At 35.2% G+C, this 14111-nt stretch overlaps 2 protein-coding genes and 1 pseudogene across 2 annotated transcripts; all 3 read right to left on the bottom strand.

Annotated features, from left to right (window-relative positions):
* Positions 1-3197: 3197 nt before the first annotated feature.
* Positions 3198-5976, bottom strand: LOC136810644 (long-chain fatty acid transport protein 1-like). The gene has a single exon (XM_067067212.1). It carries the CDS (start codon positions 5941-5943, stop codon positions 4009-4011), a length of 1935 nt encoding a protein of 644 aa, XP_066923313.1. The 5' UTR covers positions 5944-5976; the 3' UTR covers positions 3198-4008.
* A 1461-nt stretch (positions 5977-7437) lies between these two features.
* LOC136810642 (long-chain fatty acid transport protein 1-like) lies at positions 7438-9597 on the bottom strand. The gene has a single exon (XM_067067211.1). It carries the CDS (start codon positions 9569-9571, stop codon positions 7637-7639), a length of 1935 nt encoding a protein of 644 aa, XP_066923312.1. The 5' UTR covers positions 9572-9597; the 3' UTR covers positions 7438-7636.
* A 2276-nt stretch (positions 9598-11873) lies between these two features.
* On the bottom strand, positions 11874-13826 carry LOC136810759 (long-chain fatty acid transport protein 4 pseudogene; annotated as a pseudogene).
* Between the last annotated feature and the right edge of the window lie 285 nt (positions 13827-14111).

Genomic DNA, 14111 nt, shown 5'->3' with positions numbered 1-14111 from the left:
TAGTCTAATTGACTAATCTACGGTACTTTCCTATCTTCTATATAGATTTTCTGACTTTCTCAAGTGTTTCTAACTGTTATGTATGTATATTTCTGGAACCTTGATTGGAAAGTTCTTAAAAAAATGAATTAAAAAAATGCTATTTTCTCATTCTCAGCCTCAGCATGTTTCTTAGATGTTTCTTAGTTTTTAGGCATTCTGAGCCTCATGTTTCTTAAAAGTGTGTTTCTTAAAAAAAAACGCGTATTTTTTGTTAACTCATCATGACAGCTGGACGCTATGTGGTTGAAGTGCCGCCACAAAAGCAGACCGCAATGACGATGCTAAATTCTTGGTGATTTCCAGTTTATTTAACACATAATAAACGTCTATCGAACGGCTGAAAAAGGATTGTGTTAACCAGCTGGTTTATGCGCTATATTTTATACCATGAACAATTTCATTTACGCGAATTCTTAAAAAGAATCTAATGATTTGAGGATGTTGATTTTGTAATTACTTAATTAATTCCAAGCATACTTTATCGTAACTTTATTATTGTTTTAGCTTTTCAGGGGACGTCGTTATCCTTTATTTATTGCCAAATAAAGTAAACGTAATCTGGCACCCGATATAGACCCGCCAATACGCCATCGGAATATCAGATAAAAGTAAACGCAACGGTGGCTTTTTCCTTAGTTCTTGACACTTGATTCCTAAAACTTATCTTTTTGTCTCATCTAACGACATTTAGACAAAAGAGAATGAATTTATTGATAGTCATCCTATTATCAATCCAATACCCAACTTTACACGCCTGTGGAGGGTTTGGTCGTTACATCGTAGGCGAAAAAAACAAATTAAACACACAGAGATCATGTTGCTTCAAAACTTGTACCGCCTGGTATGATGTTTATTTTTGGCCGCGTGATGAAACGATTGAGGAGAACGAGTGTATTTGGCAGGTTAGAAGAGTACATCATCTATACGAGATACATGAAAATGATTCTGGAGGATATTGTCCACAATCAGAAATTTGTAAACAAAAAGATATTACACGAAGAAGGTGTAAAAGTATAACCAATACACCCCTGTCTCAGTGAGCCGAAGATTTCTTTACCAAATGGGTTAGAGTAAAGGGGTATATTGCCAATGAAATGGTTTTCTATTAGCCTCTATTATAAGATTCGTGCATATGTTACATGCTGTTTTGTACTCTATTTAAGGGGAAAATGCACAAATCTCGGCAGATTTTCCCTTCGAAAAAGACGCTGGAAAAATTTATTTTTTCTCATAAATCAATTAACAATTGACGAATCCTATGAAATATGCTTATGTAGGAGATTTCAAACTGCCGTAGTGAAAATAAGAGACAGGTGTATCTTCCAATGGATTCTAATAGAAATTTAAAGCCCATTTAAAGTCATCGGATATCATTTCTAATGGTTGTCCATCAACCTGCCTGGCACCCAGGCATTTAATTCCATTCTTTCCTAATCTCCATAAAATCTAATTCACTTGCTGAATGGGCTATTTCCCTGAGGTTTGAAAAGACTTCATTTTTGCAAAGCTTTTGACAAAAAGTGACCCTTAATGGGCCTGAGATTTTCTAAGAATCCTCTAAGTATTTCCAAAATCTTCTGTATTTTTTTACCTAAATGTTCCAAAATAGCACCCTTCTTCTAACTGGATGGGTTATTGGAAATAAGACAAATACTTTTCTGTGTTTAGGTAAATGCACCAACATTATTGTATACGAGACGGACTGGTCACCATGGGAACAAGTTCAACTCACAAAAGATGGCGGCCAGTGTCAGATGCAACGTCAAACAAATCCTATCACAGAAAAACGATTTTATTTTCAAAGTCAAGAATGTCCTTTCAATGAGGAAATGGACGATGTTAACAGAATACCTAGGATTGAATTTAAAACATGCAACTAGAAATATATTCATATTCTAAACATTTTTTTAAGATTTAGTAAATTTAGTATGATTTAGTTTAGAAAAATACGTAAACGTTATAAATATTTCACCTTTTATATTAACACTTTCAGTTCCTCTTAGCTAATTTTCCTCATACTTTGATGATTATTTCTTTTACTAGAAATTTTAACTCAAACCCTGTTAAAAAGTTCAATTAAGTGGTAATCTAAAAAAAAAAAAAATCTTGAAAACATGGACATGACATATCCAGCTTCAGTAAAAGACTAAAAATTACATTTTTCGATTTAGGGTTGAATAGCTAAAGATGAAGATCCTCCTATTAGAAAGGTTCACTTCTGGCAGTTAATACAGCTAAACGATTTAAACTACACGTTTTTATAAGAGCAAACTATATAAGAACATAAGGCTTCGATTGCCAAAATATTTAAGAATAAGCTAAAAACATTTTAAGCCTTTGAGGACTCAATTTCATAGAACAAAGAACAAAAATTCTCACAAAACGACGAAAAGAAGAACATGTTAAGAACATTTTTAGGTTTAAAATGAAAACAAAAAGTAAAGAACATCGCTGAACAGGCTACAAAAATTTTGGATGTTCTTATAAAAACAACGTGTATTATCCCTGGGACTTCAGAAAAAAAGCAGCCTGCAGCAAGAGTAATTTTCCATACATAACAAAAAATTGGAATAGACTAGAGAAGATGATGGATGGATTATAGACGGCACTTTATTCATTGAATAAAAATTTTAACTGGAGAATATTTTGCTAATGCTTACAAAAATATGAATTAAAATGAAAATCATTGAATCCTTAAAAATAAAAATAAACTTACAAAAGTGTAAAAAAAAATTGAAAAAGTCTAAATTAGAAATTGGCTTAAAATATGTGAAGATCATATGGTATATAAAATGGCTAAAACTCCTATTCCTCATTCAGTTCCAGATAGATTCGCAAATTAAAAGAAGTAATTTCTTGATTTGAGGCAAGAAAATATTTTCATGACTATTGCTTTTTGAATATCTTCCTTACAGTACAGGGAATGCATTTTTTGGGATAAAGTGCGTTAATCCGATGTGAACTACTAGGGAACAAGGCCAGCGCTCTCTCACTTCATCCACGATGTATTGTGGAATCGTGTGGAATCGATACTTAGCAAAGTCACCGACAGGCTCCAGGAGTTTCCACTGGGCGAAATAAGAGATTTCCAATCCTAGAAATATCTTGAAAATATGATATTTCCAGATACATTCGTTAATATGAAAATTTGACTTTTCTATATTTCCAAAGTTTAGGAAATATCATATTTCATGATATTTCCAGGATTTGAAATCTCTTATTTCGCCCAGTGTTCTGTCTACCCAATTCCTCTCACATGGCATGGCTTGGCCCGGGCAAAGGTACATTCACTTGCCAACTGAATCACAACACTGAGTGGGAATCGAACACCGACCTTCTAAACGACCGTCAAGACTGATAACTACTACTCTACTGTGGCTGCAAGAAATATAGATATTCTTACAGCATAAAATTGATACTCCTAGTTGGTGTAATTGTTCATAATTTACCTAAACCTGAAATATTACTGAAATATCAAGAAAAATGAAATCTAAAAAGGTTTTCCAAATGAAAAATATAAATGCAATATTTGTTATATTAAATGAAGGGATGAATAAATGGATGGAAAACAGTAAGTATATGCGAATGAGCGAATGAATAAATGAACGAATAAACAAATAAACGAAAAAACGAATGAATGAACGAATAAACTGAGTGGATAAATAGACAGATGGTTGAATGAATGAGTTGATGAATGAACGAATGGATGAATGAATGAACGAATGGAGGAATGAGCAAATAAACAAATGGAGGAATGAACAAACAAATGAACAGATAAACAAATGAACGAATAAAAAAACAAATAAACAAATCAAGGAATGAACGAACAAACAAAAAAACCAATAAAAGACGAATGAACGAATGAAAGTAGCAACAGATGAAAATGTTGATCTGTAAAAAAGCCTTATTGTATTTGTCCCTACAAAAAATTACTTTGTAAAAAATAGTAAGCTCAAATGATGTCAATTAGAATCTCATGTTTCCATCTTCGATGTTCTGTTGTAATTCTGCATCGAGAATGACGTAATCTTTATTCGTGACGTCATAGACATAAATGACATCATCTTTATTGCAGCTCTTCAAATCATATTTTTCTTTCTTCAATGCGCTCTTTTGATATTTGAAGGTACCAGTTTGATCAAGATTTCGACCAACACGGATAAACATTGGAATGGCATATTTTGGCAATTCTTCCAACAGACTTTGAGCAACACCTTTGATTGAAAACTGTTGGTTTTCTTTTTCTCGAATGTAAGCCATGCCAGCATTTCCCCCTTCTCCTGGTATAGGTACTGGATAAACGACCACATCTTCAGCAGTGCTGACTACAGATGACATGATATTTTCAACTTCAGTTGTGGCAACATTCTCACCTCTCCAACGGAAGGTATCGCCAATCCGGTCAACGAAAAACACATTGCGATATTCATCCATAACCAAGAGGTCGCCAGAGATAAATGCAGAGTCACCTTCCTTGAACAGATTGCTTTTCAACTTTTTGTTGGTTTCCTTTTCATTATTGACATAACCATTATATTCAGCTCCTTTCTTGACTATACCAATCAATGCACCAACTTCACCAGGTTTGCAAAGGATAGCACGACCATTCTCATCTCTGATAATCTCGCCAGTTTCAACATCCGCTTTCACCAAACAATTCTGATTCAAAAACGGAAACAAGAAATAGTAGAATCCAACAGCTCCAGGAACGTTTTCAAGATTCAAAAGACCAGTATTCCCCTCGGTAGCTCCGTATATTTCGCCAATTCTATCAATTCCAAACCGTCCTTTTACCAAGGGTACTAAATTTTTTCTCAATCCATTACCATGGATATATTTAATTTTATGTCGACGATCGGTATCTCTAACCGGTTGTGACAACAGATATTTCCATAATTCCCCAACATAGCCAACCCATGTCACATCATACTTGATACAATCAAGAATAAATTTGGAGGCACTAAACTTCTTTCGGATAACAGTGCTACATCCTTTCCAAAACAAAGGAGTCATGCCTAAAACTCCCCCTGTAGTGTGATATAAAGGCAAGCAATTATATACAATGTCATCAGATTTGGTCATCATTATTTCATGAAATACGCAAAACTTGACAAACTTGCCACTTTTACCAGCGACTGCTTTTGGGAATCCAGTACTACCAGAGGTGTACTGTAATATGCTGAAATCGTTAGGGTTCATGTCCAATCCCTCGACAGCGGTCGAATCCTGCTCGTCTTTGATAAGTCCATTCAGATCTTTATAATCTCCTTCAAAAGACTCTTCACCAAAAATGAAAATCTCGACAACAGATTTTTCATGAAAGCTGATGTTCTCTAAAGTTTTAACAAAGTCAGGAGCGCAAATGACAGCTCTGTAATCGACAATACTTAAGCAATGTTCTAAGCTCTTGCCGTGGAGGTTATAATTAATCTTACCGACTTGGATTCCAACTTTGTTTAATCCTAACCATATGGGAACATATTCCAATTCATTGCCAAGGAATAAAGCAATCTTATCTCCTGGTTTATAGCCAGAGTTATTAAAAACACGACCAATTTTGTTAACAAAAATTTGAATTTCATTGAAGCTTAGAGATCGTCCTGTTTCAGCGTCGATAAGAGCTTTCTTGTTTGGGTGTTTTTGAGTTACTTCAGAAAATAGCTGGTTCGGGGATTTCTTTTTGTTTTTCATCAATTTGGGTACAAATCTGGTCATAGTGATAAAAGCCCAATAACAATCTCTGATGATAATTCGTTTCGCAAAAGTTAAATCTTTCAAACCATCAGTTAAATAGACAAGGCTGCCCACCAATAAAAATGACATCTGGATTCCAAATATTGAATAGAAGTAATAAAGTAAAGATACATAGCCAAATACTTTCCATGGATTGCACGGAGCCATTTTGTTTATTTTGATCTTCAATCTCTATTTTACAGATCTAAAAATATGAGCAAATGTACAATAAATACATTAATAACATTTCTTAAATAGGGATTCAAGAAAGCATTTTCAGGAAGATAACATAATGGAAAAATTACTACCGATTCTTTTTGATATTCAACGAATGTTACACCCCTCCATCAGTGACCTGGTCAGATCCACATCGATAGAACCCGTGGGAAAAATCGGCAAAAACGGCTTTACTTTAATTTCCGCTGGGATAATGAGTAAATCCGATAAAAATTAACTTAAGTTCTCTACCTCAATCCAAATTGTAAATCTACGGCCTTTGGCCAGTCAAAAATCCCATTGGTCAAAATTGGTCAAGCAGACATATTCATGAATTTTTTTATATGATCCCTGTGGACTTTACGATTTCCCTGTGTCACTTAGACAGGGGTGTAAGTTTTAAATCAATAAGTGAAAAGATACTAAAGAATGTGTAAAAATAAGTGTTTGGTTCTCATTCAAAAAGTTCTCAGCAGGTATAAACCTTAGGTAATTTAGTAATAGGTCATTTGAACCACTTTTTGATTTAACTAATGGCCCAGGGGGGATACTTGTGCCGGGTGTGCGAGCCGTAAGGGTCCCTTTTTCACACTTTCGAAAGTTTCTAAACAAAAACCATTAAAAAGAAAATTGAGCCTCGATCTGTAAGGGTCCAAAAATCACGAAATTCAAAATTTCCTCGCACAAAGGGTCGAAAATCTCAGATCGAGTGAAAATCGATAAAGATTTTGAGAAAAGTCTCTCTAAGGGTCAATTTTCGATTTTTGGCTCGGAAATACCCATCACCGCACAAACCTAGTACGCCCCCCCCCCAGGACTAATGGTAGTGAACCAAATTTCATGAGGTTTATATATTTCTTTTCTGACGAAAATAACAAAATGATAAAACGTGCAAAGTCTCACAGTTTGAGAATCATAAAGATTTATAACGGACCCCAGTTTTGAGGAAGTGATTAAAATCAAAGAATAAAATTATTTTAAATGCAATAAAATGAATATTGTAGATAATGTATATATGATTATGAAAATGACTATAGGAGTGTATATCAAAGTGATAAAAATCCTAAATCTAAATTGTAAAATGTAAAATCTTAGCGTGTGAAAGTATTTCATAAAATATGATTCATGATGAAATGCCAGGACCAATTGATCAAAATTTGGTATGTCCTTAAAAAAAATTTAGTCTCTATCTAAGAAAAGTCAATTTTCCAAGTCTCAAGAAACCCTTTTGAAGATGCTCCAGAACTAAAAGTTTCTCTAGGCCTTGATAGCGATATTTAGAAAGACCATCAAATTTTAATAAATTGTTTATCAATGGTCAGCTATTCTTAGAGGATATGTATTGGATGACTTCAAATATGGGTTAAAAAAAACATTTTCAAAATGTGAGATTTTCCGAGTCGTACCACACTGCAAGCCCTTGGTTAAAAATTGTCATCACACAATTAATTTCATAGACAATCCTAGGAACACTTAATTTAATTGCCATAGTTGTGTATGTTTTGTGTATATAAATTACACTAAAATTCACTAGTAAATGATAAATGGTGTATATAAAAATTCAAAAGGTAAAAAATATTTTCCTAAACTGTTTGCTCGAATTATTTTGATATGTGTAATTATCAATGTAACTTTTTAATATTCTTCAAAATCTCATGTTTCCATTTTCAATATTCTCTTGAAGTTCTGCATCAAGAATTACGTAATCTTTCTTGGTGACGTCATAGACATAAATAACATCATCTTTATTGCAGCTCTTTAAATCATATTTTTCTTTCTTCAAAGCGCTCTTTTGATATTTGAAGGTACTAGTTTGATCAAGATTTCGGCCAATACGAATGAACATTGGAATAGCATATTTTGGCAATTCTTCCAGCAGACTTTGAGCAACACCTTGAATTGAAAATTGTTGGTTTTCTTTTTCTCGAATGTAAGCCATGCCAGCATTGCCTCCTTCACCTGGTATAGGTACTGGATAAACGACCACATCTTCAGCAGTGCTGACTACAGATGACATGATATTTTCCACTTCAGTTGTGGCAACATTCTCGCCTCTCCAACGGAAGGTATCGCCAATCCGGTCTGCAAAATAGATATTACGATACTCATCCATGACCAACAGATCACCAGATTTAAAAGCAGAATCTCCTTCCTTAAAGACATTGTAAGCTATCTTTTTATTGGTCTCGCTAGAATTATTTACATACCCATCATATGAGAGAATTTTGTTGATAACACCAATCAATGCACCAACTTCACCAGGTTTGCAAAGGATAGCTCGACCATTCTCATCTCTGATAATCTCACCAGTTTCAACATCCGCTTTCACCAAACAATTCTGATTCAAAAACGGAAACAAGAAATAGTAGAATCCAACAGCTCCAGGGACGTTATCGACGTTTAAAAGGACGGAGTTCCCCTCAGTAGCTCCGTACAACTCAGCAATCTTATTGATACCAAACCTTTCTTTCACCAAAGGCGCCATGTTCTTTCTCAGCCCATTACCAAGGATCATTCGAATCTTATGTTGACGATCTGTATCTCTTACTGGTTGCGACAACAAATATTTCCATAATTCCCCGACATAGCCAACCCATGTCACATCATACTTGATACATTCAAGAATAAATTTGGAGGCACTAAACTTCTTTCGAATGACAGTGGTACATCCTTTATACAAGAGAGGACTCATAGCCAAGGCTCCTCCAGTACCGTGATATAAAGGTAAACTATTATAAACAATGTCGTCTGGACTTGTCATAACAAACTCATTTGAAACACAAACTTTGACGAATTTTCCGCATTTAACTTTGGCTGCTTTTGGGAATCCAGTACTACCAGAGGTGTACATTAGAAGGCAAACATCGTTAGCTTTCATGTCCAATCCCTCAATTGCAGCCGAATCTTTCTGCTCTATGATCAGTTCTTTCAGATCCTTGTAATCTCCTTCATAAGAGTCATCACCAAAAATGAAAATCTCGACACCAGATTTTTCATGAAAACCAATGTTTTTAATAGCCGTCATCAGTTCTGGAGCGCAAATAACAGCTTTGTATTCAACAAGAGTTAAACAGTGATTCAAACTTTTACCTTGAAGGTTATAATTAATCAAACCAACTTTGATACCAACTTTGTTCAATCCTAGCCATATGGGCACGTACTCCAACTCATTTCCAAGGAATAGCGCAATTTTATCTCCTGGTTTATAACCAGACTTATTAAAAACACGACCAATTTTGTTGATAAAATTTTGAATTTCGTTGAAAGTTAAAGATCGTCCTGTTTCAGCGTCGATAAGGGCTTTTTTGTTTGGAAGTTGTTCAGCCTTTTCGGATAAGAACTGGTTCGGTGATTTTTCTTTGTTTTTCAACATATTTGGAACAACTCTGGTCAAAGTAATAAAGAACCAATAACAATCTCTGATGATAATTCGTTTAGCGAAAGCCAAATCTTTCAAACCATCAGTGAAATAGACAAGACTGCTGACCAATATGAACGACATCTTGATTCCAAGTATTGAATAGAAGTAATAAAGTAATGACACATAGCCAAATACTTTCCATGGATCACACGGAGCCATTTTGATTCCTATTTTGTGTTATATTCAGATCTATAAAAAGAAATATGCTATAATTAGTACAGTAGCTAATACTCAGTTAAGTTGGACCACCCACAATATGATATCTTTTCAATCAAATTTGCCCTTATAAGACTGAAGGTATAGAGTTACGGTGGAGTGTCCATAACTCGAACCTCTGCAACTCGAATGTCTCCTTAACTCGAACGATTTTTCTGGAGTTTCTGGTTCCCTCGGTTAACAATGCCTCATAAACCTTACTCCATAACTCGAACAAGTTAACGTTCCCCATGCGTGTTCGAGTTAGAGAGAGTCCACTGTATAGTTCCGTTTGCAATGAAACAGAGATGTCTTTACTGAAGTAAATAAAGTAAAAAAGGGGAGGCAAATATGTCCCTTCATCCCTGGATAGGAACAACTAGCTCACTTTCCTATATAGATTTGCATCAAAGGCAACCTATCCGAGCAAGGATTTATTATACACTGGATATACAAGTATCTGATTTTTGCTGATTTCTCATGTTCTAGCTAAGTCCGCAGAAATGATATTATTGTTCACTCTCCTTCCCTCATTAAATGATTTTTCGAAACCTTTTAATTTATCGAAAATCACTCATCCATTTCCCAAAGAGACTTAATATTGTCCTGTGAGAGTCAGATTCTTTTATTTAATTGCTAATTATATATGTCGTTATGACGTTTCAAGTTGTGAGAAAGATGCAAAAGATGTGTTATGTATAAGAAATTGAATGTTGACACCGGAAATTTTCAAACTTCAACCAAAAAAAAAAACTACCTTGCCACCACGCGCCTCCAAAAGATTTTCATACCACAGTGACACCAAGAAGACATTCAAGTCTAATGTTTGTTACTTTTAGCTCTTGTGGTAACAGTTTTGAAAAGATATTCCAAATTGAAAATTTCGTGTTACTATAAGCATTTTGTTTGATTTTTCTTGTCTAATGATGTTTTTCTCACATTAGATTTCACAAATGTATCTTGGTATTCTTGCCTTACTTTCAAAGTTTTTTCCCTGCAAAGGTACGAAAAGAAAACGCTAGAGAACTTTTTTAAAATGAGATTAATAAACATTTTTAAAAATCAGATACCTTTGAGCCGCCATGACAGTTGTCCTTTGCGGACAAAGCTAGAACATCAATTATTTTCTGAAACAAAGGAAATACAATAGTCGCTCTCCACCGTTATATGAGTCATTTATCCAGTGCCTCTTATAATTCCTTGATCCGAGTACAGAAGTTTTTAATGTCAATGATAGAGGATGCTTACAGGCATTAACCCTGACAATCTTAAACGCATGCAACTATAGATGTCCAACTAATGAGAAAAGTCTATTCAAAAAAAATTAAAACACATGAATATTTTCCAGTAAAATTTAAGTTTTTTTTTACAATATTTTTCATTGGATGCAATAAAAAAATTATCAAAATCATAATCATGCTTGCATTAATTAGACCCCCCACCAAGAAGATAAAAAAAATTGAGTATGATGAAAGAACCTCCCACTCTACATCAATATTCTTAAAATTCCTGTTTTTTTGTTCTTTTTTTTGCAAGTGTTTTGAAAAGGTAATAATTTGTACATATCTCTAATGGGTAATGCAGCTCTGTACTTGTAGTGAAGTTATATGTATTGATATAGACCATGTTCACACGTTACTGTTCTGTTTCGCTCCGGCACTATTTCAGTGCCGTAGCAACTGGGGGGGGGGGCAAGGGGGGCTATGCCCCCCCCCCAATAATTTTTTCAAAATGGTTTTTTTGCAAAATGCAAAGTTTTTCTTTTTTAATTTGTCATAATTGTCTTTATGTGCAGGTTTTGAGTGTATTTTTAAGCAATCTAGAGCTCAAATTTTCAAAATTTTCCCCCTCGGGCCAAACCATGGTTGGCCCTCGCGGTGTCACTAAACTTCAGCCCTCCCAATATGAAAATGCTTCCTACGGCACTGTATTTTCGTTACGAATCGAGTGTGCTCATATTGGTTTTGGAACGTTTCGGAACAAGAAAACGGAGCAGTTCCGTTCCGATGAAAAAAGTGGAGTGAAACTGTTTCGATCTGTTTTGTTTTGTAACGCCTTTATTCTTGACGGTTCGAATTTTGATGTTCACGCTTGTTTCAGATCCGTTTCGTTTCGGAACGGAACGGAACGGAACGGAGCTGTAACGTCTCAACATGGTCATAGATATTTACAATAGAGGCAAAGTGTTTCAATTGAGTATAAACGCCACAATAAAATGAGTGAAATTAACAACCTATAGTTTGAGATGTGTGAAAGCTGAATACTTTTAGAATCTCATTTGACTTTTTTCAATTTTCTCTTGAAGTTCTGCATCAAGAATGACGTAGTCTTTCTTTGTGACGTCATAGACATAAATGACATCATCTTTATTGCAGCTCTTCAGATCATATTTTTCTTTCTTCAAGGCGCTCTTTTGATATTTGAAGGTACCAGTTTGATCAAGATTTCGACCAATACGAATGAACATTGGAATAGCATATTTTGGTAATTCTTCCAACAGACTTTGAGCGACACCTTTGATTGAAAACTGCTGGTCTTCTTTTTCTCGAATGTAAGCCATGCCAGCATTCCCTCCTTCACCTGGTATAGGTACTGGATAAACGACCACATCTTCAGCAGTGCCGACTACAGATGACATGATATTTTCAACTTCAGTTGTGGCAACATTCTCACCTCTCCAACGGAAGGTATCGCCAATCCGGTCAACGAAAAACACATTACGATATTCATCCATCACCAAGAGGTCGCCAGAGATAAATGCAGAGTCACCTTCCTTGAACAGATTTCTTCTCAACTTTTTGTTGGTTTCCTTTTCATTATTGACATATCCATCAAAATTAGCCTTGTTGTTGATAACACCAATCAAGGTCCCAACTTCACCAGGTTTGCAAAGGATAGCACGACCATTCTCATTTCTGATAATCTCGCCAGTTTCGACGTCCGCTTTCACCAAACACGAAGTGTTAAAAAAGGGAAACAAAATGAAATAGAAACCAACAGATCCAGAAACATTATCAATATTTACCAGTCCACAATTGCCCTCAGTTGCGCCGTAAAATTCAAAAATCTTATCAATCCCGAACCTTTCTTTGACCTGTGGAACCATGCTAGATCGTAGTCCATTTCCGAGAGCCTTTTGAACCTTGTGTTGCCTATCAGTATCTCTTACTGGTTGTGAAAGAAGATATTTCCACAGTTCACCGATATAACCAACGTAACTGACATCATATTTGATGCAATCAGTAAAGAATCGAGAAGCGCTGAACTTCTTCCTGATAATTGTGGTACAACCAATAAAACACCATTGCGACGCAAACACCAAGCCACCACTACCATGATAAAGTGGTAAGGTATTGTATGCAATATCATCAGATTGAAGGTTTGATAGCAAGGGAAACAAGATGAAAAAACGCATGATTTTATCCTTCGTCATTTTTGCTGCTTTTGGCCGTCCAGTGCTACCAGATGTATACATAAGAATACAAGTTTCTCTAAGTCCGAACAAATATTCCTCCGGGGCTTCAATCGACGCATTTTCCATTAAGGATTGTAGATTTTGGCTAGAAGAATCTATCGAGGTCTTACCATCATCAAAAATGAATATCTCATATTCTGGTTTGTTAAGAAATCCAATGTCCTTTAGAATCTCTTCTAAAGAGGAACTACAGATAATACCTTTAAAGTCAACCACAGTTAAACAATGTTCCAAACTCTTGCCATGAAGGTTATAGTTGATTAAACCAACTTGGATACCAACTTTGTTCAATCCTAACCATAAGGGAACATATTCTAACTCATTATCGATCAGTAGGGCGACCTTATCTCCAGGTTTATATCCAGAGCTTTTAAAAAGATTAGCAATCTTATTGATGAAGACTTGGATATCGTTGAAAGTTAAAGATCGTCCAGTCTCGGCATCTATAAGGGCTTTCTTGCTTGGGTGTCGTTGGACTGTCTCAGAAACCATCTGGTTTGGTGTCTTCTTGATGTTCTTGATCGTCTTGGGTATAAACACGGTAGCAAACTTCCAGAACCAAAAACAGTCTCTGATGATAATTCGTTTAGCGAAAGCCAAATCTTTCAAACCATCAGTGAAATAAACAAGACTGCCCACCAATAAAAACGACAACAAGATTCCAAATATTGAATAGAAGAAATAAAGTAATGACATGTAGCCAAATACTTTCCAGGGATTACAATAATCCGTTTTTGGTTCCATAATTGATTTCGTTTTATTTTCACTAAAATTGAATAATGAACAGTTTGAGACAAAACTTGAGTAATTAGACACAGAGACACATAAACTGCAGCTGATACTATGCGTTTTTGAGCCTAAAACAATTTTGTATCCTCATTGGGATTTTGATATAAATTTTACTCCCCTACCTCACACCCCGGTGGAACCTTTTTTCCTCAGTGGTAATATAAACTCCTATTGAAATCCAAATAGGAATAGAAACTTTATTGTTCCAAGGTTAAAAAATTCAGTGGGGATGGGTTCGAT

This window comes from Clytia hemisphaerica, unplaced genomic scaffold, assembly GCF_902728285.1.
Source record: "Clytia hemisphaerica strain Z4C2 unplaced genomic scaffold, Clytia hemisphaerica genome assembly, whole genome shotgun sequence".
Taxonomy (NCBI): Eukaryota; Metazoa; Cnidaria; class Hydrozoa; order Leptothecata; family Clytiidae; genus Clytia; species Clytia hemisphaerica.
The sequence above is the reverse complement of the archived record's forward strand: the minus strand, read 5'-3'. Positions and strand labels throughout refer to the sequence as shown.

What these genes read in the sequence shown, in the direction of transcription:
- LOC136810644 (XM_067067212.1), bottom strand. Translation starts at nt 5,943, where the DNA reads ATGGCTCCGTGCAATCCATGGAAAGTATTTGGCTATGTATCTTTACTT.
- LOC136810642 (XM_067067211.1), bottom strand. Translation starts at nt 9,571, where the DNA reads ATGGCTCCGTGTGATCCATGGAAAGTATTTGGCTATGTGTCATTACTT.